Source organism: Varroa destructor, unplaced genomic scaffold (genome assembly GCF_002443255.2).
Source record: "Varroa destructor unplaced genomic scaffold, Vdes_3.0 BEIS01000006.1, whole genome shotgun sequence".
In the NCBI taxonomy this organism is placed as follows: domain Eukaryota; kingdom Metazoa; phylum Arthropoda; class Arachnida; order Mesostigmata; family Varroidae; genus Varroa; species Varroa destructor.
The window spans coordinates 21,993,001-22,017,445 of NW_019211459.1; the positions used below are offsets into that span (position 1 = coordinate 21,993,001).

The window sequence follows — 24,445 nt, forward strand, 5'->3', positions numbered from 1 at the left end:
TATATAGTAATTGACTAAAGCTGCAAGCAAATATTTGAATGATTCCAAGTAGTTAAAAAATAAAAAAAAATCATAGAGTAACCATTTGAAGAAGCACAACAATTATTGAGTTTGTCATGTCTGCGCATGTGTGGGGTCCAGAGAATGGTACATCGTTTGATATAAAGCAGTCCTGTCATGGATATGACTACCCTATGCAGATCGTCAGTCGTTGAGCGTAACTTCAAGACGCCAATAAATTACTGAAGGATGTTATATGCAATTTAGATAAAGTTACCACCAGAGAAAGTGTTTCATTATTTCCCAAACTATGTTATTAAGATATATTGCTTTGCTTATGATAACGTCGTTGAATTTAGACATTTAACTGTTTCAGGATAAGAAACCCTACACTTCGCCACATTATTCATGCAAATCGGGGGGAAAAGTTAATTAAGTTTGCCTAAAGTTAAACAGAAAAGTCTTCGCCCCCGTTCACCTAATCAACAATTTCATAGTCAATTTAACATGCATTTACGCGTGACGCACGAAAGCTTAGATATGCAACACGTTCAAAATGATCAGTCATTCAGCCACCATGTCATTGGTTTATCGAGCTTGCGAGAGAAGGAAACTTCAAACACAAATGCCCCGGCTTTTTTTTTTGAGTTCTCTAACCTAAAGTTAATAAGAGATATGAAACAGAACTAGTATAATGATCCTGTGACTAATAATAATCTAAGATAGCATGTACAATAAGAGTGATAGAAACAAACGCTTGTGTTTAGTGAATACGGTTTTGGAGGCCTTAATTTAAAAAGCCAGTTGAGTGCATCGCCACTTACTCTACATTAAAGCCAAATTTCAGTTGTGCATTATCCTCTTTAGTAACTATTCCGTTTATCGACTGGAACTTACAAACAGCTACGAAAATGCCAATGCACTTACTTGAAAAATAACACCTCACCGCGTATGGGTTAAATATAGACGCAAACGTCGCGTAACGATGTTCATTGAGGTAGGCGATATGAGAACGGACGCACAAAATCGACAGCTGGGTATTTTTCGTCATAGGAAGCATAATGCATCTAGTCGATGATTGTTTAAGAATTGTCCCCTCGGCATTTGCAGTGTTTAAATGTCAAAATGGGTTGACTACCTGGATGTGATTAATGTACCCTCAAAGATTTTTATCCTCTTGGCGATGGCCTTAAGACTCGATTTATCACTGCGTCAATCTAAAAGATCCACGTCACATAATTTCCGCCATTGACTGTCGATTTTTAAAGACTAACGGGTAAGGTCCACTTGATATGTTTTTCATATAGATTTCAGATTTCGCTGGAACCGGACCTCGATCTACTTGGTCCAAGATGAGACAAAAAGATATTCTGCTAGTTGAAAAGATTCGCCAAATTACTCTAGTTCCTAATCCGATATATTCCCTATAAAACAATAATAAATGCCTATTTAATGCGCATCCTGCGATTTACCGTATCGGAATCATTCTACCGCGCCACTATACAAAGCATGTCCCGTTTTAGCGCGGTCGCCTAGACAGTTAATGTATAACACCAAAACAGCTGGCACACTCATACGTATTTTCGACAGAATGGAAGCCTATGGGAATCGAAAAATATACATGTTCGTATGCAACCACACAACCAACTAAACGTACACATACACGCACGACGCTATGCAATAACGATCTGTAATATGTACCATACGATCTAAATGGGTCTTCACGTGCGGCTACCTCCAGAACTATAGCAGAACCGCTATAGGGTCCCGTACCGTCCTTATCATCGGTGGTTACCGTCACTGCACTATCATTTATATACATATATACTCTTCTTCGTTTCTTATTATCATCGTTACATTTATCTGATCTGATTGCCTTTTTCCGCTCCGGCTTTACCCATTCCTGCCGCCTGCTGCGAATCGTTCCTGCAAACGAATATTTATGGTCCTATGCGGTATGAGCGCAACTTTGCTCCCAACAGAAATCGTTTCGTTAGTACACAATAGTACATAGGGTGTCTTGCTTTTGGGCGGCAAAAACATGCGCAGGCCAAATCTCTAGTTCGCTGGCACGACGTACTGTTTGCCAAATCAATGCCCGTCGCAGTAGCTGTGATTTTTTTCGGGTGTATGTTCATGCGGAGAAAGCTTCGTTGGAATAGGCCTGTTCTCACGGACGATAACAAGCCCCAAATAGATAGGTAAAAATGGCGCAGTGCGGAGAAAAATGTACCACAACGAAAACACTTTGAAGACATTGTTTTATGGTTTATAAGAACTAGCCAATCAATATGAGGAGAAGATATGTAAGAACCAGCTGGAAACAGTCGATACTCATCGAATGTCTATGACGATACAAGTACATAATTTTTTATTTCTGGAACTCACTGGTAGTATGTGAATTTTTTACATACTACCGGGAGTTAGTTTCGTCGGGGAGGACCTAGGCCTTCGTGGTGTCATTAACTATGTACACCGAGAAGTTTGGCCTCTAAAACCCCGACACACGTCAACCCGGAGGCGTTGGGGGGTAAGGACCGAGAGGTCTTTGAATTACACCAGTCTTATCACCCTTAAGCAAATAAACAGATAAAAAGGAATTTCAGGTAGTTCTGCACCGATATCTGTTCCCCTTCTGCATATTTGCCGTTAATTTCATTTTTAGAAGTTAGGTTACATACGCTGTTTTTTTGTACATAATTTTCCAACATAGCATTCACTCACTCGTGTCCAGATCGCCTTTGCTACCATCTTACCGAACACAATAGTTGAAACATTACATTTCTTTTGGATTCCTTCCACACCAGAGAAGCCATGTCTGCTCAGCATTTGCATCGAGTAAAAATTCGGTTGACTTTATTCTTTTCCTGCGCCTTTGATGCAGCCTTTGCCATTTTCGGTTCGAAAAATCTGCGCTTGATCCTTGATGTATATATCGGTGCGTCGACGATCAGACGTGATAAATAATCGTTATGAGGACACGTATACGTGTCCAGCTATGACATATCTACAAATTCCACTGATACTGGCATGTTAGCATATTTTGTTTGTATAAAACGTTTCCAAGTACTTCTGATCGAATCCAAATAACAGATTTATGGTTGGAACAGAACAAAACAAACGCCACGAAGGAGGCGGCTCCTTTTGAGTTTTTTTTTAGCGTCCGCAAATACCCATATTTTTTATGCGCTTTTTTTCTGGCTACCCGAACCGTTTCCTTGTAGAAAGGTCACGAATTCTAGCTTATGGTTAGCGTTTCGAACTAGCTATGTCAGACAGACTGCCGTTTGATGATCCGTTTGTATTTGATGGAAGAGATTCGGAAATCGCGTTCCAGTTTCTCTTTGTGTTTAGCTTGCGCTGGAAAATACTTCCGATTCTATAGCTGGTTTATCTTGTGCCGTATTAAAAGCATTAGTCTTGGCTTATGGCGGCTGTATAAACATACTAAAAGCCAAACACTGCATTAAGGATCACTAAAGTGGCTTATGGTAATTTTAAATTTAACCAGCTTATAGATAGATACCTTCGATTCTATAATCGAGAAACCTATCTACACCATTGTTACAACTACGTGCAGATATTAACGTGCATCCTAAATAGGCTGGATGCGGAAGAGGTTTGGGTCAGTACTCACCCTACAACCGTGTGAAACCATACATGTATGGATAGAGAACGAAAAATTACGTAACAGAAAAACTAAACGAATGACATGATACTGCCATATGTACGAAGTTCCCAATGCTAAGGGTATACGTCAACGTTACGTATGTAATTTAGACGTTATAGATAGAGCTTCTGGCCAACGCATATGCGTGATAGCATTTTTTTTTTTTGTATTGTAGTTATTTATTAGATCACATTATAGATTATACAGTCAGATCGGCTGTCGCGCCTTTGAATCCGGCGGAGGACTTCCGCTTAAATCGGACTATATAGCAAATCTGATCTTTTCGTCCGAAACAATAGCGATATAATGATGAAGCAGAATCTGAGTTGCTGTCTAACTACGGTGGAGTAATTATATATATATATATCTGTGTTAAGGGGGCGGCGCGTAATATACCATTCTAGAGGATCGAGATTAAGGCAAAGATCAAGCAAACTGATCTAAGTATACGACGTCCGTATTCATTCTAATGAATTTATAAATATTCTTTATTTTTATGTCGCTTAACGATAGTAAACAACTCGTATTGAAAGAGGGGTATAGAAACATATGCACAACTTGATTCCATTTATACTAAAAGAGATTTAATTGTATCTGATTTTTTTCGCCAAGGAACGCAATTTGTTAGAGGAGTTCAATCGGTCATTTGGGGCCAGACAAGGAAAACTACCGTTCATATTGCACTATTGGTCTTCAAGAAAGAAGTCTCAAGTTCTCTCAAATAGATCATTCATGCCAAAACCGGCTAGTTTACCTAATAGATATTGTTCGACCTCGTAATTCTGCTTGGATAATTTGGTGGTTATGAGCTTATCCGCCCATATCTGTTGCGTAACATGGCTCTATAGTACGTAAAAAAAAAAAAAAAGGAAAACGAAGTGCCCAAAAAATGTTTTATTCTATTGGTACAAAGCCGCGGCCAAGTTCTACCGTAAATGTGTCCTTAAATGTTACGTTATACGCAAGCTATTCCAACTATGGCTTAGTGAGTAGTTACGCATTATTAATGAACACCCTCGACGACGTACGCAGAGATCGTACCTAATCACAATATAATTACTAACTTAACGGAGAACGATGACGCCATTGAGTAAAATGTCATTGTAAGTTGAAACAATATAAAGGGTCCAGTCGTACCAATACCGACCGTGTTGTTAAACAAAACAGAGTCTTTAAATTCCAAATGCAGCAAGTACTAACTAACGTGGACGGCCAGATCACATTCTGGACGGCACGAGCAAACAAAAAAATAACAAATGCATTAACAATAGTTAATTAACATCTGCTTTATTCTATTCGATTAAACGTTGCGTAACAATGAATCGCTTGGCCCCTATGAAACTTCTATATTTTCGACAATTAGCGTAACACACACTAAAAACGTTCATTTCCGTATAATTCCCATATTAACATCACTGTGATTTGGTTTTATTTACTTTGTTACGTTTCATGTTCGGTAACAGGTGGAGCACCATTGGAGATACTCCCTCGTTGCGAAACAACGACAACGGAGCAATCTGGCCAAAGCAACGTCCACTGTCCCGGTCGTCTCTATCTCAAGATTCGTTACGAGGTGGTTCCTGCCAGAGGTACTGGGGGCGCCAATCCAGCCCTTTTCTAGGACAAGGCCATAGAGAAAAGACACGCACAGTCTAAGCGGATTTTTTTCACGCTCAAGGCAGAGAGCCGACCTAGTTTGTTGGCTGGGTTCGTGTTGTTGGACAAAGCTGAGGTTTTACGGGCGGTGAAGATCGTCGACGAACTGCGACAAATTTCGCCACTATCATCAGCAGCTTCCTCTCAATCGACCAGCCCGTACTTTTCCCCTGTCACTGCTTGCACTGTTAGCGACTAGCGGAGTTCCGGTTGTTGCGGTGTGGCAACGTTGGCGGGCGCTTGTGGCTTGGCGGTGCCGCTCGGCGCGCCGTCGCCGGTGCGGGGCAAAACACCTTCGCCCCAGGGGCGGTTGCGGCCCCTTTCGCCGGTGACGTCGGTCGCCAGTGACCGCGATCTTCGAGAGCCACCCCCTCTTGAGCTGCCTCTAACTCTATCGAAAGGTAGCAACACAACTAGCTCTAGCATACACCTGGGGACAACTGGCCCGCACCACAATCAGACTTCATCCGCACTACTGAACGAAGGTAAGGAAGAGAATAAACCGTATACAGATGGAAAGAAAAAAATCTCTATTCTGTGGAAAAGCAGTTTTATAGTTAGTCATGGGCAAATGTGTCGTTGTGTACTGTAAATCTATGTTCCGCTCGATCGCGATTATCTTTCAATGACAGATGTACTGATAAAAGATGAATAAAATAAGATGTAGGATGACAAGAGCCATACAAAGAATTTAGTCAAGGCTTGACGGTTTCTGATACGCAAGGTTGATAGCATACTCTCTAAAAATATAAATACTCATCGTGTATTGGCAGTAATTGCGGCTGCGCTTCCTTCGCAGGCACGAGTTGTCCCGGTTCGGTAGGTTGTCCTACAGGAGTGGGTGCAATGGCCTATCATTTGAAGAATCCAGCTGCCACAGCCGCTGCCTACAACGGCATCAGTCATCTGACAGGATCAACAGTTGATCTCTTACATTCATCACCGGTGCACGCTTATCCACGTATGTCCATATCCAATACCTACAAACACGAAATTTTGTAACTTCGACTTCACGTACTGCTATTGACCATCATTTAAGATCAGCTGTTCCCTCGGTTTCGAGGCTGGGTCACCTCATGTGACCCCAACTTCAGTAAACACATACGTTGCCACTGCATCATCACACGGACATGTTATAGTTACCTAAATCTAGACTGACACTTCGACAAACAAGCGCACATTTACAGGTAGAGATAGGTTTATGGAAAGGATGGTGAGCAAGTGTAATCAATTGTAATTGAAATAGAACTTAGATCCGCAATTGAATTACGTTAGAAAAATGTCGCAGTCTTTAACAATTAATTAACTTTTCACAAAGCCAAGTCCTTATATACAACTTATATAGCTCATTGTGCTAGCAAATATCTGATATGAGGGAACCGCGAACGTGCGAATCTCGGCATCAAAAACAAGGTTTCGAAAATGAGGTCATTGGGGCCATGAAGATGGCTCGCAAACCCATTTTTTCATCTCTCTATGGTGGTACATTGACTCCTGATCAATGCTGATTCTCTATACGGAAAATGCCTTGAAATACACTTTTTTGCCACCGTAAAAAGGAAGGTAAATGAAGTGAACGCTGTATAATTATAGCGCGGATTACACCGAGAGATAGCGAAAGCGAAAGAGTTAAATATTCAACTTCGTTATTTAGATAATATGATTATACTATTAAACTATGTAAAATCCTCTTATTAATTTGCTTTTTCTACTTAAGCCGTTTTTACATTCTGCTTGTTTAAACTATATGAATCTCTTACGACAGATACTCATATGGCCCGTCAGTGCATTGTGTGCTCCACTATTATCATCATTATTTTTACGGATCATAATATTCGCCTGTTACACACGATTAGATATCGTTATCGATCCGCGGGACCATGGTATCAGGATGAGACCCGTTTCTCGTCTTAGCTGCTGCTATCGTCTACAGATGTCATTTCCCAGAAGCAGAAAGCGATAACGACACTGTTCGGCCAATCGAAGCCCGCTTCGATTGCGGTCCGACAGACCGACATGACCAGGATAATCGAAGGCTCGACTGGGCCACAAGACACTCATGTTCACACGCAGGTACATTAGCAAAAATTCATCGAACTAGATTGTTCCTGTGCTGGAAGAAGATTCAAGATAACCAGTTGATATCTGGCTGTTTTGCAGAACCGCGTCGTGCTACGTGCAAACATTGTCCCACCGATTGATGGGATATAAAAGTTGCCAGTCGATCTTTCTTTTGATCTGGCTAGGCCATGATCAGCAGCGGGTTTCGAACCTCGATTGTCACAGCGATCGAACTGACCCCTGACCAATGCCTGTACTCAAAATAGAAAAAGTAAAAGCTATTATATATATAGCGGAAAGTGAGAAGGGTTCGAGTTAAAACACAGAAAAGATCCTTTTCACACTTGTTATTGGGTTGTTGTAGCATGCTTGCCAGGGACTCTGTAATGTCATAGAGTGGGACCGAGTTAATTTTCTGGTTTGCCTAAATATCTTTCGTCTATTTGTCATCAGTTAATTTATCGTTATTTACCTGTCATCTAGTAATATATCGTATCTAATCGATATCAGTCGAACCGTGCGTTCTTCTGGTTTGCAATAATATGCACACCGCGATTAACTTAATTGATGTCTTCCTAAAACACGATGACGTTGGAGTGAATTGGCGTCTGATGTAATGTCTACCGGCGACGTCAGACGTAAAACTTGAAAAATTTTAAGTGAAGTGAACTGGGAAGCCCGTGACCAGACTTTGGGGCGTGCGTTCCAGTGCGGATCGTCTTTTTATGCGTATTTACGTATTTACGTATTTATCACCATACTCGCACGGTTACTGTAGTGTCGTAATGATATATTCTCTAAGGTAGTCCCTATCACTTATGAATAGAACATATAAAAAGCCATCGCTTCCCCAGAGGCTGGACTTAGCGGCCTCTTTACTGAGACCTACTGTCAACGCTGTGAGCATACTAACTGATCGTTAGTCTTTTGCATAACAGCAGACCTGAAGGCACCGTCATAGCCAATACGTTCGGGAGATGTCAAGACGTATTTTGCCCAGTGACAAGTTTATCCATCAATGTATGGTATCAATCAATAAGTACCAGAACGGAAAGCGGCGGCGAATCGATGTTTTGCGTTCGAAATATATAGTAGACGATATCTCAACTCTTGCCAACAACTTGCTTGAATATTGGGCTGGCTTGAGATACTTTTTCAACATAGTTATTGCCTGTGTGCATGTATTCAACTTAGGTAGTATGACAAAAGAACAATGGTACGCCAAGTACCTTTTCAATATATATATATTTGCATAGCTATTAAGGCCATGTCTCTAGTATATTGGACCAAACCTCTCACGTCCATCAACAAATGGTTGCACTTACTTCGTCGACTTTTTTTTTTTACGATACTATGCCTTAAGCAGAAAGAATAGACTTTTTGTCCAAAAGTTGCTCAGCAGATCTTCTCATAAAAATCGAATGAATCAATTGATTTCAATTGTTGTACATTTATATGTTTACTCACCTACCTAGTAAACACTTGTAGGTGAAGACATGAGATTGTGTCACATCGATCATCTTCTATTATTTGGTGCTAACCTCATACGTCCAAATTATTGTCGGCGATTGACCACAGAGTACTCACATTTGGCTTTTTATAACGATGGTAAATCCTCTTTAACACTTTTGTTCGCTCGAAAAGGGTAGTACCCCTCAACATAAATTCGTTAGACGCCAGCGACATCTGGTGTTCACAGTAGTTTAATGGCAACATTTGATATCCATCCACCCGCCAAATGTTTTCGACGTTTTCATGTAAGGTCTGACAAGACAAAGGTGAAATTTTGCCTTAGACCCTAACAGATCCATCGCTAAATAATCGGTTCATGAATCATCTTTATACGCCCCAGCGCAAGACAATAGAACGGCCTAGTTCGCTGTATATAGAATACTTGCGGCGAAACGCTGCGGTAATCTTCGGTATGTTTAATGGTAAAATCTCGTACACCTTACGTAAAAAAACAATACGAAGGATCACAAATCATCGAGAAGTGTGGTTTTTGAGAAAAGCTAGGGAAGTTTCGTAGGGCAGCAGAGCACTAACTTCATTTTCAGATCGCGGAACGTGCAGGCAAAGACAGTCGGTAAAAATCAAAATAATTTAAGAGTTGTATGTAAGCCCCTACGTCCCAGCTAACATTAGATTTAATGTCGATCACAGCTTCCATGAGTACCCAAGTTTCATTGTTGTGTATTTGTATAAGTACCTCTACCTCTCTCCAGGCTCTATACTTTGACCAAGCCATTATCAGTTGCTACGATTGATAAATGTCAAATGTTATCCCCGATGATCATATCCGATCAGTGAAGATAATGATCTCATTCGAATGATTGAAAGATTTTGTGGAGACATACATGAGACAGACACACATAGTCAGGCTTATCACAGAAGCCTTCTTATTTAAAACTCATAAGAGTTTGTGGCTTATTAGAATATATATAAGACAGAGGTCTCACATTTATTCCAAACAGGCTAAGAAGAAGAGTGACATTACTTGCCAACCGCGGCAATAGCTATTACCTTAAAAATGGCCGCGGTAATCTTCGCTTAAGTTCGCGGCTATGGATCAACCATTCTGAAGCCATGACTGCATTTAAAATTGAAAACTCTGATTACATCATTACAACAATCGATTTCAAAGGGCATTGCGCCAACAAGCCCCTAATTTATAGGCTGGATAGAAAATTCCCGCATGTTTAAACTTTCCTTTTTCACTTGCCCTCAACGAGTTGTTTACTTCTAATATACCGACGTTTTCTGTGCTACGCATTTCGTCAAGGCTCAAACGCTGCTAAAACAGGCCGTGTCATATACCTTGTGCATGGTAATGACGCTATCGCTAAAAGGACTGCTCACGAATGGTTTGCCAAGTTTGAAAAGAGTATTCAGGATCTAGAGGATGCGTGCCGCGTTAACTAATCGTTTGATTTGGGTGACGACCGTCTGAAAGCACTTCGGAAATTAGCCGAAGAGGTTGGCTGTACGATTTTCGTTAACCATCTTGAGTTCCTTATGTTTATACAGAAATTTGGTGCTTCGGTGCCTAATGAACTTTATGAATCCAACGGCTTAACGCTTAATCTTCACATTTCGCTAGATATCGAATGTTATACAGACACAATGACCGATTTCTGCGCATGATGCATACGGGTGATAAGAAGTGCCATCTATACCTTAACATGAATCAGAGATCGGAATGGATAACTCTAAAAGAGAAGCCAAGGTCAGGGGTCCAGCCAGATCTTCATCCAAAAAGGGCTTACGAACTCAAACAGTTGACCGGCATGTTTATTGGCCCAGTTGCATCAAGTCAAGGAAAAGATCCAACAAACGTTGTTAAGTATCTTGCTCCCTGACAACGCGAGGTCACATACGGCAGTCATTATCAAAGCTGCCCTCCTGAATATTAAATAGGAGGTTTTATCGCACCCCCTATAATCCAGATCCTGCCCCGATACGTTTTTACCTCCTCCATTCATTAAGCAATTGCCTTCGACATGGACTAAGGAACTTGTAACGTAATTGGATAACTTATTCGAGACAAAACTCGTTGTTTCCTAGGGAAACGGCATACGTCGTTCAGCAGAAATACGGTAGAAAAGCGTCAACAATGATAGGGGATATATAACAAAATAAATTAATATAGTTTTGTTTCTATCCATCGTTTTCTATTTAGTTAGAGGCGCCGGGACCTTCTCCAACTTGATATAAGGTTTAATAAAAGGCTTCGGTTGTTTTTCACTCTAACTTTCTCAATCAAAGTAGTGCCCTTCATTTTTTACAACTTTCTCCCATTTTTCTGGTAGTGGACGTATCTCACGAAGTGACAAGGCTTCGCTCTTGGAAACGATCCATTCGTTGACCCATTTGTGGACCTCGGCCTCTGTTCCAAAGTGTTTGCTATCCTAATTATGCTGGATTGACCGAAATGAATAGCCGTTAGGTGGAGTGATGCCCGGGCTGCAGAGTAGAATCCTCAATTGGAATTTCGTTAACGCCCGCTGGACCATTGAAGCGGTGCGCTGTGTAGCGCTGTCATATACCAACATCACTTTGCGGAATCATTTGCTACCACTAGACTTTTTTCGATCAGTTTCGCAGTATAGATGGATAGACTGACGATTGTGTAACAGTTTCCTGTGACAGATTTAAGTAGCTTATAGTACAACATCCGTCCCCGTATTTTTCGTGGCGTCCAATCAAAGGGAAGCCCTACCATTCCGATTTGCGTCTAAAAGTATAGTAGAAGATTCATTTTTTATCACTGTTTAAGTAGACATTACTTACTTTTCTATTATGCGAGCAGTGAAAAGCCTATATCAGAGGGCCTTTTTTTTCTTTTTAATTTCTGCTGAGTGTATGGGGGCTTATTTTCCCTCTTTGTCAATTTTTCTTAGTGCGTACAATGGCTGACAATAATCATCTGGGTATTTCCGAGTTCTGTAGAGAGCGCTCGGCTCGACTGCAGGGCCTTTTGCTTAAGAAGTATTTACACTTTGTCGTCCCCGGTCCTGCAATGAACGAACTAACGCTGGGAAGCAGTAACGCTAACTCGACGCTCACCTTCGACTTTTCTTGGCAGTGCATGTTTTCAGCACGAATCAGAAGCGTTACTTTGAGCTATTTCCAACGGCCAGAGCTCAAGGAAAACAACAGGACGCAGCCAAAACAATTAACTTATGAAGTTTTAGCTCAAGACGATCAGCCGATCCAATGCTAGCGCCAGGTGTCGGCCAGAATGGGAACTTTTCACTCAGTCTAATACATCGTATAGACAATGAGGCGAAAACTGAATGCACAAGCAAAAGCCGAACGCTCAAATAGAGAATGTTGATTCCCAGATCCGTGTTTTGCTCCCTTATTAACATTAATAACACTCTTCGAGGGTACATTATACTTTAGAACTAAAGACTTCGCCGTCCTTACGCAATGTGTTGCTTTGAAGTCTGTCGTCACCCATTTACAATGGTGACATTAATAACTTGTATAATAAGTTAATGAGATTAGCACGGACACATCCGTGGCGTTGAGAATTTTTAGCAAGGCGGCCATAACGGACGCAGAAGTCTAGAAATACAGCTTTTTGAGCCTCGATATTTTCGAGCGTTCGATGCTTTGCGTAGGACTGCTTTTCGGACATACGCGCCTTGCGATGCCTTCACCCTCCGATGCGTTGACGGGGCTGATTGTGTCGTTGAGTGATTATATCACATCCATGTTTTAGTAGAGTGTTGTATTATATAGTGCGGTGAGCGTCTTACGCTCTATGTAATGTAGCTAAATTTGCCGGTCTATGAAGTTTCTGTATTCTATGAGTCCGCAAGCCATATTCGAACTCGCTGGTAGTCAGCAGCGTCTGAAACTTGGCGGCCGCATGATTTGTTGGTACCTCGCTCCTTCCAATGAATTTCTAGCAGCCTACCCGATCTGGCTAACCGATGCCATCAGTGTTTATATTATTATTTTATCAGAAATAAAAGTGACGGAACAGATAATAAAAACAACGTCGAATGAAGGAACAGCAGAAAACTCGTAGAAATGCATTATTATCAACAAGAAACAGGCACTCGCTGGTCGGTTCTAGTCGTAGAGCAGTCGACGATAACTATGGGTACGAACGAGATCGCTGTAACGTCGGCATTTGATCAAAGGCAAATTTCCCGGAAAAAAAAGAAGACAGATACGCCAAGGAAGAAAGAGGAAGATCGGAAAAAAAATTAAAAATCATTTCCAGCCGCGTCAACTAGACGACCGTGATCGGGCGTTGTAACGACGGTCATAAAGCACCAGCGGCCATAATGTGAGGGTAGACAATGCCAGAGACGCGAACGACAGAATCGTATTTGCGCAGAGTCTTCGTGGGCCAATATGTGTACCATTAATATGCGGAAATATGGGGTTAGTAGAATTTGAATAGAGTCTTCTATTAGACGTCATTTAACCGTCTTAATTACAATTTGACGCTTTCCGGATACGATATGTGACGGATTAGCTAGAAGTCAGTACGTGAACGTGCATGATGACTGAACTAATGCATGTAACAGTCGCTGCTAATGGAGCCGATAGCCGGTTGGGTCAGAGATACTTGACCTGGTATTTTCATTGATACCGTGCGCAAATTTAAATGAAGAACACTGCCACGAATCGTCTTCGAAGCGCACGCCTTAGTGCTAGATTAGCTCTTCGCCTTCACCGAACACGGAAACTGACTTTGTTTTACTTAATAATTACTAGCTAATTGACTTGAAAGCTACTTCAATTGTACTTCGCTAAAATTAACACGAATCGAAATGTACATATGTTTCCTCACCGATTTTACATATTGCCCCTTATTAATTCTTCACAAGATTCAAACACCACAGCAGAATGAGATCGCATTGGAAAGCCGTGCGCCAACTGCCAGGACTGAATACAAATATCAACGAAATTAATATTCAGTACGACATGTTATGTGCCCGACCCATCTGGGTTAGCTACTAAGCTTGTTCGCAGCTCATTTGTACTGCTAGATTTCATTTATCTCTGTTAACGATATGAACCCCCTGTTGGAGACAAAATTTATGGTCTTCTCCCAATACAGAGTACCTTCCGACCGTCATCGCAACATCGTTTTCAGACCTTTCTTTGTACGCCTGTATTACTCCGCTCATACTTATTAGAAGAAACCTCTTTTTTACGAACGTTCACATTCATAGGGCCCGCATCGATGTTTTCAATATCTAGAAAATGCTTTGAATTATAATAATTACAGCAGTTTTGTAACAGCGTTAAATCCATAGCAGCCAGTGTTGTACGTGTATCTGAGTCAAGCGCTTACAAAATAACAAGCCAATATCCGTAGCCAGCCATAGAACATCGTTTCAAGCAGATAAACTTGTACCGAACACCTAAAGCTCAGCCGAAATCATTTCATTTGTGACTTCATTATTACTGCTTATCCATAAGAATTAGATTTTAAAAAAGTATATATATATATATATATATATATATATATATATGTATACGCTGTTGTCGTTCGGCCATAGTCATCAGTATTTAATTAAACGCAATTCCATATAGTTATGAAGAAGAGGTGATATCTCGATCAGAGCGTGCTATCTTTGGCCGTCGTCCTTTTACAACTATCTACGAGTAAACAGTTGAATTAATACATTCTTAGGACGCACTAGCTTCTACATGCCACAGGCTAGAAAGTTGTTGAGTTATCTTTGGGGGGAAGCTATACAAGAAAGTCTCACAACTAATACAGAGTCTAAATCTTAAATAGCCATGGCCTGGAAGCTTTAACTTGTAACACTTCCAGCCAACAGATCCATTTGGTGTTCGCAGGACGTCGTGTTACTTTGCCAAGCATGTGCCTGCGTAGATAACCGACTCTGAGCGGTATTAGAGTAACCCTCATGCAATGAATTATATCATCTATTATGACTATCCTGTACAGGTGCTAGCTGAAAACCCATAATGAAGATGTCAATTTGGAGAGGTTTTAGTTTTGTCAGACAAATCGGGCCCGATCTGTAGGCAGCACTAAACTTAGGTCCATTGTCGAAAGTTTTGCCCTTAAGCAAATTCCAGTAAACTATTCTATTTGCTTCAAAAAAAAAATTAGTGTCAATTGGCATTTTTCAAGATACGCGCACCCAGTCCGTTGTTGAAATCCAACACTAACGTAAACATACGCTATCGTCTTCAAATGCACCGCTAAAGTCCTTTTAGTGAAGATATCAACGACTTGGTAAACTCACAATTATTCTAATTATCATCAAGTCCACTGTTTGCTTGCCATTCAAGCACACGTTTTGCTGTCTGAACACTATAAGAACTCAGCTAACATGGCCGACTTCATGATGATGACAATGATCCTCATCATCGGTACTACGTTCATCTTCACCCACCACCGAATGTCCTTGCCGCTCTGTAGACATCAGTAATACATTGTAGAAGCAGCGTCTCTTATTGATGAAAGCGTTTTCCCGACGTTTGCACGTCATCGCCTGTCGCGGCCCTCGGCGTGCCGGTCTGTAGAAAACTGTCATGTTTGTATACAGGCGGAGCACCAAAAGGCCTCTTATCGTTCCTTATGTATCATTCGCAACTCTGCCGAAGTGCGCTTTACGCGTCTGTTTGGCCTGCTGACGACAACGTTTGTGACTGTGATATTAAGACAGATGTGCGACGCTTTGAAGTGGATAGAGCAGAACCGACTGTTGACCGGTTCGGTCCTCGACCGCGCCCGGGCGTTAACTGCCTGCCTCCATAGCCCATTGGGCTTTGCTGAAAGTGCAAGAAGAATTCGTCATAACCATTAAATACGTTTTGCTAGATACAAAATAAGAACCATTTCTGAGAAGAGTGTCAAAGCGATAACTACCGCAGCAACAGGATTTGACAAGTACAAACAGCAGTAGTGAAGTACGGTTATTGTTGCGTATAATGAATTAATTACTAGCCACATGTACATGCAGTAATTAGGAGACGTCGCCCATTGCGGGTCACAACCGGCGGAAACATCGATGTCTCGGTGCGTTCGTTAATTTAAGCATGGTGATTCCGGCAAGGTTGCCTTCCCATTATTGTCCTGCCCTTGTTAATTGTTTCACTAATCTTTCCACTCGATCCTTGCTAACGCCAAGAAGAGCTAAAAGGGACAGTCGGATAGGAAAGGCCAATAACTTTTCGGAGACGAAGGTCAACTTAATTGCTATGTTTATAAGAAACAAAAGCTACTAACCTACCCCGTAGGAAATTGATCCAGCGTGTCTGTATATTTCGTCCGCCAGATACATTAGTAATGTATAAAATAGTGCTTGCAATTTTTGATATTATTGACTTTTAGCATAGATGTTTAATATCTTGGATACCGTTTTAAACTATATATAGTACTAGATTATATATTATATACTATTATATATATATATATATATATATATATATAGAGAATAACATCAGATTGACTCATTTTATAGAAACGGGGTGATACTCATCAACGCTTGCCTAAATGCTGACTACACTCTATAATAAACACACACACACACATTTCATGATAATATGTCAACTACTATCCGAACATTATATGGAAAGATACGTTTGGCTGGAAAGTCGTTCTGCCTTGTTAGTTGTCTATCTAGTATTAGGAACTAACATTAAAGTAAGTAAAAAAAAAAAAAAAACAAGTAACTTGGGAAAAGCGGATCTGGATAACCTCTGTCATTATGAACTGTCGGGCAGCTTCTTTATATCACTTAAAAATCAGATATATACCAAAAAAATCGATGCAAACAATAGTTCTTCGTACCAAAAGTTCAATATGATCCTATGAACAGTTCCCTGCGGTTTATTTTTAGCTATGGGGGTAGGAGTATTTGTTGCAGTTATGTACTTAGCACGTCTACCTCCCTGCAAAAGCTAAACGATCTTAGGACTGTATAAACTATAGAGCACCTATTGCTGCAAACAAAAACCGTATTCAGTAAGCGGGCATTTAGAACATGTGCTATATTCGTTTGTGGGGGGCATATTCACTCTTCATAAGTTTCTAGGACCAGCAACTTTTTCGTTGCTAACATTCTGCTATTCACCCCTATTTCCTCTTCAGCTCATACGCCGATTCGTGTCCTAGACAAGTATGGCCGTTCGGAACCTGATTGGGAATCGCAGATGATCGAAGATGCGTGGTATTCGTCAGCCGGCTGTCATCCAGGTAATAACAGCCACATCGAGAACGTACATAACAGATTAAGTTGAATTTGTTTTGTCTTCGAAATCATAACAAACGCGTGAAAAATGGGTAATATCTCGAACAATATGGTCAATGGGTGTCGTTATCTGGTCGCCTATGGAAAAGCTTGCATGAATTATTTTGAACTAGAGCAGACGGTTATGTCGCATTTGGTAGGTTGCTAATATATATATGTAGAAATAGTAACAACAATATCATCAGCTAAGGCCTGACTTCAGTTTAATATTTCTGGTCGTGCGCTTGGCGTGGGCTCGTTGTTACGGAAAAATGGGTCGACATGCTATCTGGGACGTTCGGATATAACCCTGCGCCATAGTAGATCCGCGCTTAAAACGGTTCATCTAACATTCTTAATGGATCAGAGCCAGAAGGAGCCAGGTTATTAGCCAGAGTAGTAGGTTTCAACTTTAGCCATAAATAATTATTAATACCAAAGATGAATTAAATAATTTTCACTGTAATATTGATATAAAAAAAAAAAAAAATATATATATATATATTTTTTTTTCTTTTTTTTTTTATCTGTTATGTCATACGAGCTATTTTGCGTGTCCGCTTCTGATTTAACCTATTTATGATTTGAAGGCCATGAAGGAAAAATGGGTGTACGGTTTTGTCCAGGAGGAGCGAAAGACGGAGCCGTGCTAGCACTAAACCGGCTTACTTTCAGCCCAAGTCCACTGTCACGTTTCGCCAATAGCTTTGTTTAGCAAATTACCTGACGGTAAACTTAATGAGTACGGCGTCCGTCAACGGAGCTTCTATCAAACATGGCGTCACAGAGAAAGTTAAAGGATCCGATATGTTTGCTTAAAACCGGCTCGTTCACCGTTTATTTACCCACATACTACCATATCGTAGTAGGCAAAGTAGGAAAAAAAATTTAAGTTAAACAATCCACCTGTCCCGTAACTAGATTTCATCGTACTGTATATAATCTATATCAGAATATGAAACGTAGATAGATACTAAACGCCAGACTTAACATGAGTAAAACCTTTGCCAAGCGTCCGAAGGTAACACTTGAAACGAAGATTTTGATGGGATCGGCTTCATTTGTCGAAGAACAAAACACAGCTGGCTCTACGGTTACTACAAAGATCAGCTATATTTCAAGTATCTATAACGAAGTAAACTACATCGATCGTATTTTTTCTGCTACGCTTCCGGATGCTTCAACCTTTCCCTCACTCAGTTACATCTTTATATATGCGTCATGATAATTGTTATTTCTTCATTTAATCACATTTGTCCTGTATTATATGTCGCGGCTAGCCTTTGGAGGTATGCGCGCCACTCCCCATAGACTTGGTAGTATTTACCTATAAACCGCTGTCGTTGCCAAACCAACGCTGTTACAATTGTAGTCGTTATAGCGTTCGTCCAACTCCTCGGATCAGCAGAAAAAATCGGCAGCGGTGCGAAACGAGCACCAGGGGAAAGCGCGTATTGAAAATAAGACAAAAACAAAAAAAAAAACATGAGAAAGAAGCAGTTAAACATTTTATGACTGAATAGATGACGTCAGATACGCACCACGGACGATCACGGATCGAACGGCTATCGATGATTCGGATGTTGCTATTGATGATGTTGATACTGCTATTGCAACTGCGGTTTTTGGTGAAAAGGCCTGGGCGAAACGTTCAAAGTGAACCAAAACAACGGCAAAGACGACCACGAACGACGGACGCGGAATAGAAGCAGGCGATAGCACCATCTGACACGGTCCTGCGGAAGCACTTCGTTCCCTACGCAGCGTTGATCTCTTGTGAAGAGAACAACTAGCATCTGCCGTAAAGATCACGGCAAGGGCCACCGCGTCACCACCGCATGTGGATAGTGCCGATGCTGCTGCCGGCGGCTGGAAGCAGCGTCCTTCCATGCCCATTTTGGTCTGTTTTTTTTCTATTTTGATTTTTTCTCGTCCACTTTGTCGAATCCTACTCCTTTTCGTTCGACAAAAAAGAAAATTCATCATTAATTTGCTTCGCTCTCGTCCATGTCGTTTTATGGTCTATTATCTCGAATTTTTCTTTCGCTATCTCTTACTGACTCCATATGGCCATAGCCTCGGTCCGTCTGTTGCCTGCTGTACACGTTCGCATGGAAAGAAGCGTGGCGAAAACTTGGTCTCCGTTAATGCTTGTTAAACTGACCGCAGGAATTGTTTCCGGTCGGTTTTTTGGAAGGCGGGCAATTCAAACGCAGAGGACATCTTGGCCCTGTCAAAAGCAGCTTTCTTGTTTTGCTAGCGAGACTAGGAACAAGCATACAATAATAGTCAACTTTCCGAATCAGCGTTTCAAGGGTCTTTGTAGTCAGTCACATTGCTGCGAAAAAATAGCTCACGAGAAGTCTTGCTCTGGGTATTCGAATTTTCTTCCTCTAGAAGGTTTATTAAGAAGCAGAGCAACGTGTATCATCAGCTTCGTGTGACAGAATATGTTTATGACTTTTAAATATATTATTTGATAGATACCTGACTAGTGACAAATGCCAAATATAATAATGTACAAAATAGGTTGCTTTATTAAATACGAGAGTCTCGGCTTAGCGCTGGCTCACTCCAGATTGTCACAAGAACACTTGTCAAGCACCAGAGGAAATTGTGCGTTCAGGTGAATGGTACCAGCCCATAATTAGTGGCATGCAGTCAACCCTATAAAATGGGTACCCTGACCATGCAATCCCTTACAGGTAGCCTAAATTTTACGGATTGTTGGTTATCAGCTATATTTCGTTTGTGTGACTGTTGATGTGTGTGACTTAGCTTCATTTATCCTAGTTTTAAATCGTTCGATCCAGTCACCGAAGGGAAAAGCTCAAACGCTTTTGTTGGTGTCGTAACGTCAAATGGGCAGTGCCCACATCTCGGCGATCGGACGGACAGTTCCGCGTTTATGCTGAGTCAACACAATAGCACCACGATGATCGGGGTCGTTTGCTCGTCACGTCGTGCAACGAGCAATTTTATTCGCTGGCAATATGCATTGGATGCATGCATGCATTACGTGCATCGGTGTCGAGACAGACAATTTAAAGGAACTGAACTGAAAGCCAGGCTGACATAGAGAAAAGCAAAGCTGATACGACACTCTGTTAAACAGGAACAACTAGCTTGTTGTAGCATTGTTGTCTTTTGTTGCCGTTATTGTCAACCGATTCGGTCTTCACAGGCGAAGCCCAACTTCTTCGGAACTCGTCGCTTTCTTCAGTTCCACTCCGCGTGACGGCGGCGGCGGCGGATACTGATTTTGTAGCGACAGCACCTATCTGATCCCGATGGTGGGGCAACAGCAGGCCGACGGTCTTGTTGCCTGTGTCCATCGGCCGTCTACTTCGACATCCCGCCATTTTCTCAGATCTGCTGGCGTGTCTACGGTGACCGTGTGGTAGTAGGAAATCCGTCTCGTTTTTCGTCCGCCGGCTACCGAAATTCAACTGTTATCGATGCTGTTTTCGGGGCTACTGTGACTTCTCAGTTCCTCCTGCAGCCATTAGCAACAGCAGCAGTTGCTGTTGTTTCTGCTGCAACTTGATATGCCCTACAGGGCTAACTGACTCGTAGGCAGGCATTAAGCTCGTTGCATTCTAGCGCACAGCAAAACAGCCAGCTGTCATGAACCGTAATGTCGTGATGCAACGGTATGAAGGCAAATCCACCGCTCGGTGACTGATCTGTTCGGTACATACATTTCTACAGTCAGTTTTGCTAAGCGTTCAACGGCCAGTAAACGCCAGATCGAATTGTCGATCGCACAAATCTGTCCGAGGACCCGTCGTGAGCGGATCGATTGGGATCCACCAACTGTAGGGAGAACGGCGGCCGTTTTGGGCAGCGGAACAGGCGCCCCTGGTGGCCACAGCACGAACAAATCCCCCGCAGTGGGCCGCGGTCGATGTCGTGCTTACCGTTTTGAGCCCGTTCAAACGACAAGTCGTTTGTCGTACCTGTGTGTGTCGTGTAATCACTTCTTATGTACTCGATGCGACTGCGGTAGGGAATTGCGCATCGCAGTATAGATGCAGTACGTCGAGCGATTTCTACCGTACGTAGCTTGCTTTTTGGCGTCGATGGGCTGCTTTGGTCGGCACCTAAAGCCGTTTAGATTTGCGAGCAGTGACATTTCCATTCAGTTTGATAACTACTATCAATCTGCAATAAAGTACAATCGAACATAACGTATGGGGTTACAGGGAGCCGAAGGTTTGTCTTCGCGCTCTAGTCTTCTGATGATTTAGCATTTTGCCTTACCTGTGATTTCAGTGTTTTGTCCGAGACCTGGTGAAAATGTATATGGAAATGTTCAAAATCAATCGATTGGTACCGACTAGCTTACATTAGAAACACTTGCACATAGAAAGATTGGCTTGCGAACCATACTGAGTCGGTGTCATTGGTATAAAGCCGAACAACTTATAGCGACGTAAAATACCGATAGGCCACAGGAAGGCCACGAAGGTTTATTGAATAGGCGGGAACGGCATAAGGGTTGAACGATTAATAAGCGGACGAAAGGAGTAAAACATGATTAGAAAGGCTTGTTACAAAGCTCATGCCACTCCCACCGAGTGGTGCGCTCGCTCACTTGGGTGGCAAAGATCCTATATTTTCACCACCAGGGACTCTTTGCAATTCATTGCATAATAAGGTGCATTTTTCGTAGACACTCTAGAGGCTTGGTCGCTCGACGAGACGTCTCCAGCGTAAACTTCAACGAAGGGTAATCTTCATTCGAAGGCTGTCGCTATTACACAATAGGTTAGTGGGCTTGCATGGCTTGAGTCAGCTCGCTAGTAAACAAGCTACCCCCAAAATCTGCACTAACAAGTATTCAAAATTAGAATTACATCGACCCAAAGGATCGTACGAACGTTATATATATATATAATCCCTTGTCGTGCTTTCTATGATTAGTGATATGCTCATCTATATATGTCTGATATACTCGTTTTGCCGTTATGGCCGTTTATGTCTACAATTACTGTTGTTATTATGATCACTAGTTGACTACTATTTGAATTCTGTTTTATCAGTTGTGCTTCTGGCACATCTATATATATACCTGCGTATATTTGTAGCCACATGCTAGCCGATATTCAAAGGGAAACACCGTCCGTACGGAGAATGTGCCATGTATGTAAAGCGTTCAAGCGCGAAACGCGCGCCAGCGTTCCGTTTGTCTGGGTTTTTTTTCTCCTCTCTGTATGTCGAACTGTCGCACCGGCTACGTGTATATTCAACTATACATCGTTGTTATCTTTCGACCACCCCTGGCGAAGTCAGTCCTCGTGGGATGATAAGCGTCCGTCGGTATTAAGCTGTTCGCGAAAAGAAATATAAATTCGACCAAAATCAACGTACACGCAACATGCTGTGTACGCCGTCTGTATATACTTGGCATTTACTCGTAGATAAAAATAGTGTTAGCTACAGGGGCTTACTGAGCCTAGATGTAAGCTGTTCGCGGAACGACGACCAAATCGCGTAGGAAATATGACAATGAAACGAGTATATCCTGGAAGGCTCAATACGGCATCGTAGATGGCACCGCCGACAGCCCCATCTGTGTGGAAGGCCGTTGCGAATTTCAGTGCAGTCTTTTTTTTTAAAGGCTATTGCTCGACCAATTCGTAACCGTAGACAGAATTGTTCGTCACTTCCTACTAAACAAACTGTAAAATAAGGTACGCTGGACAGTTCTGTCCTTAATTACCATTCTAACTGACTGTATCACGATGATCTGGATCGTTATGCGACATGTGAAGATTTGGCAGCGGCGGCGGCGACGGTCTCCGAACTCACAACGGATTCGGTTCCCAGCGAGGAGACTGGGTGACCTCGGATTGTTGTGGCCTCATAATAGTGTCCACTCGTCATAAAATTATCTATTTGTTTTTCGCGTTTACCACTATACTCTCTATTTTGAAATGCATTGAAAATGCTTTTCAATGGCTGCATCTTAATGGCAAGCTGTTGCGGCGGAGAAGTCCATGTCCGATGCGCAACGAAGTCTAAAGCTTCCGAGACCTTTTCAAGGCGACGTGTAACAAAGATGTTTTGGGCATCGGCTTGTGATCGAGGCAAAAGCCTAAGCCTTTCGGTACAACCGATAAATAGGTATCAAGGATGATAGTTAAAGTTACTGATCGTTCAAGTGGGCACAGAGTAATTCGCTTCTATTTAGTTCGAAGATCACCTATCAGACCCAAGGAAGATCGCTGACAAAAACGAGAGTTCCCAAACGATGATGCAATGGTTTGTTCTTCCCAAAAGGATGTATTATGTCACACACTGCCCTACCCAGGCGTCTCATTAATGATTACTGACGTTGGTCATTTACCCTTCGCCGCAGACGGTCCTTTCCGAGTTCTCAGGATAGATCCAATGTAGTCGCTGCGACTCTTTCAATAAATGACATGCGGAGATTTAAATTGAAGTTGAAATCTCTAACAAAAGACTAGCAAACTATTAGATGATACTTATTGATGATTTCTATTTTACCAGATTTTCCGATAATTACCTGATATGAAAGTCACGACCTCAAACCTAGCGAGCCGTCGATTACTCATCCGATCACACCTAGTTCACCTACATATTTCCTCCTCTTCTGTCCTATCGTATCACCAACCTCAGCGCGGAAAAGTAGCAAGCAGTTCGCCACCCCCCAGACCGGCCCATTTTCCTTATCTCGGTCGATAGCGGCAGTGATATTAGCAGCTGCTGCAAAAGTTTTTATGACGCCCAACCTCACAAGCCGACATTTTCGATTCACTAAATTGTTTGAAATTTGCTTTCGAGTACGTTTCCCCATTTCAAACTTAAATTTCAGTTACGGTTACGGCAGCCGGCACTGCTACCGCTGTCACCGCCCTGCCCGAAATAGAAGCGTACAGATATTTCCTAAACGCTTAACGATATTCCCCTATACGTCTGTACGAATAGCTGAATTTGACGCTCGATTTAACAACGCTGGGAAAGATTGAACGTGTTTTTTTAGCAAAGACCGCTGTTGTTAGTGTTGATGCTGCTGACTCGGCCAATATATTCACGCCACAATGCGTGCACGTATTGGCAGCCAATCAGTTTCCATCGTGTCTGAAGGGAATGTCTACTTGCAATGCGCCAAGATGCTACATGTTCCTACATCACGTTGCTTCCTTTATCTAGTTGCGTCGAGTCGCGTGTTTGCTACTACTGCTCTTTCGACCGCTCTGTCGTTGTTCAAGACGAACCGGCAGCCCCAATGGCCGGCCGCCTCCGCCGCTGGACGGCAGATTCTGGCGAAATAAAAACTTAAACCGAGTGACGC

The 24,445-nt window shown here is 42.0% G+C and overlaps 1 protein-coding gene across 1 annotated transcript in view; it reads left to right on the top strand.

The window, feature by feature from the left end:
- Nucleotides 1-24,445, top strand: part of LOC111252972 (uncharacterized) — a 41,707-nt gene that overhangs the window by 180 nt on the left and 17,082 nt on the right. Inside the window, exons 2-4 of the mRNA XM_086992542.1 lie at nt 5,134-5,259; nt 6,126-6,287; nt 16,986-17,090. Coding sequence (XP_086848668.1) covers nt 5,134-5,259; nt 6,126-6,287; nt 16,986-17,090 — 393 coding nt within the window. The remainder of the gene's footprint in view (nt 1-5,133; nt 5,260-6,125; nt 6,288-16,985; nt 17,091-24,445) is intronic.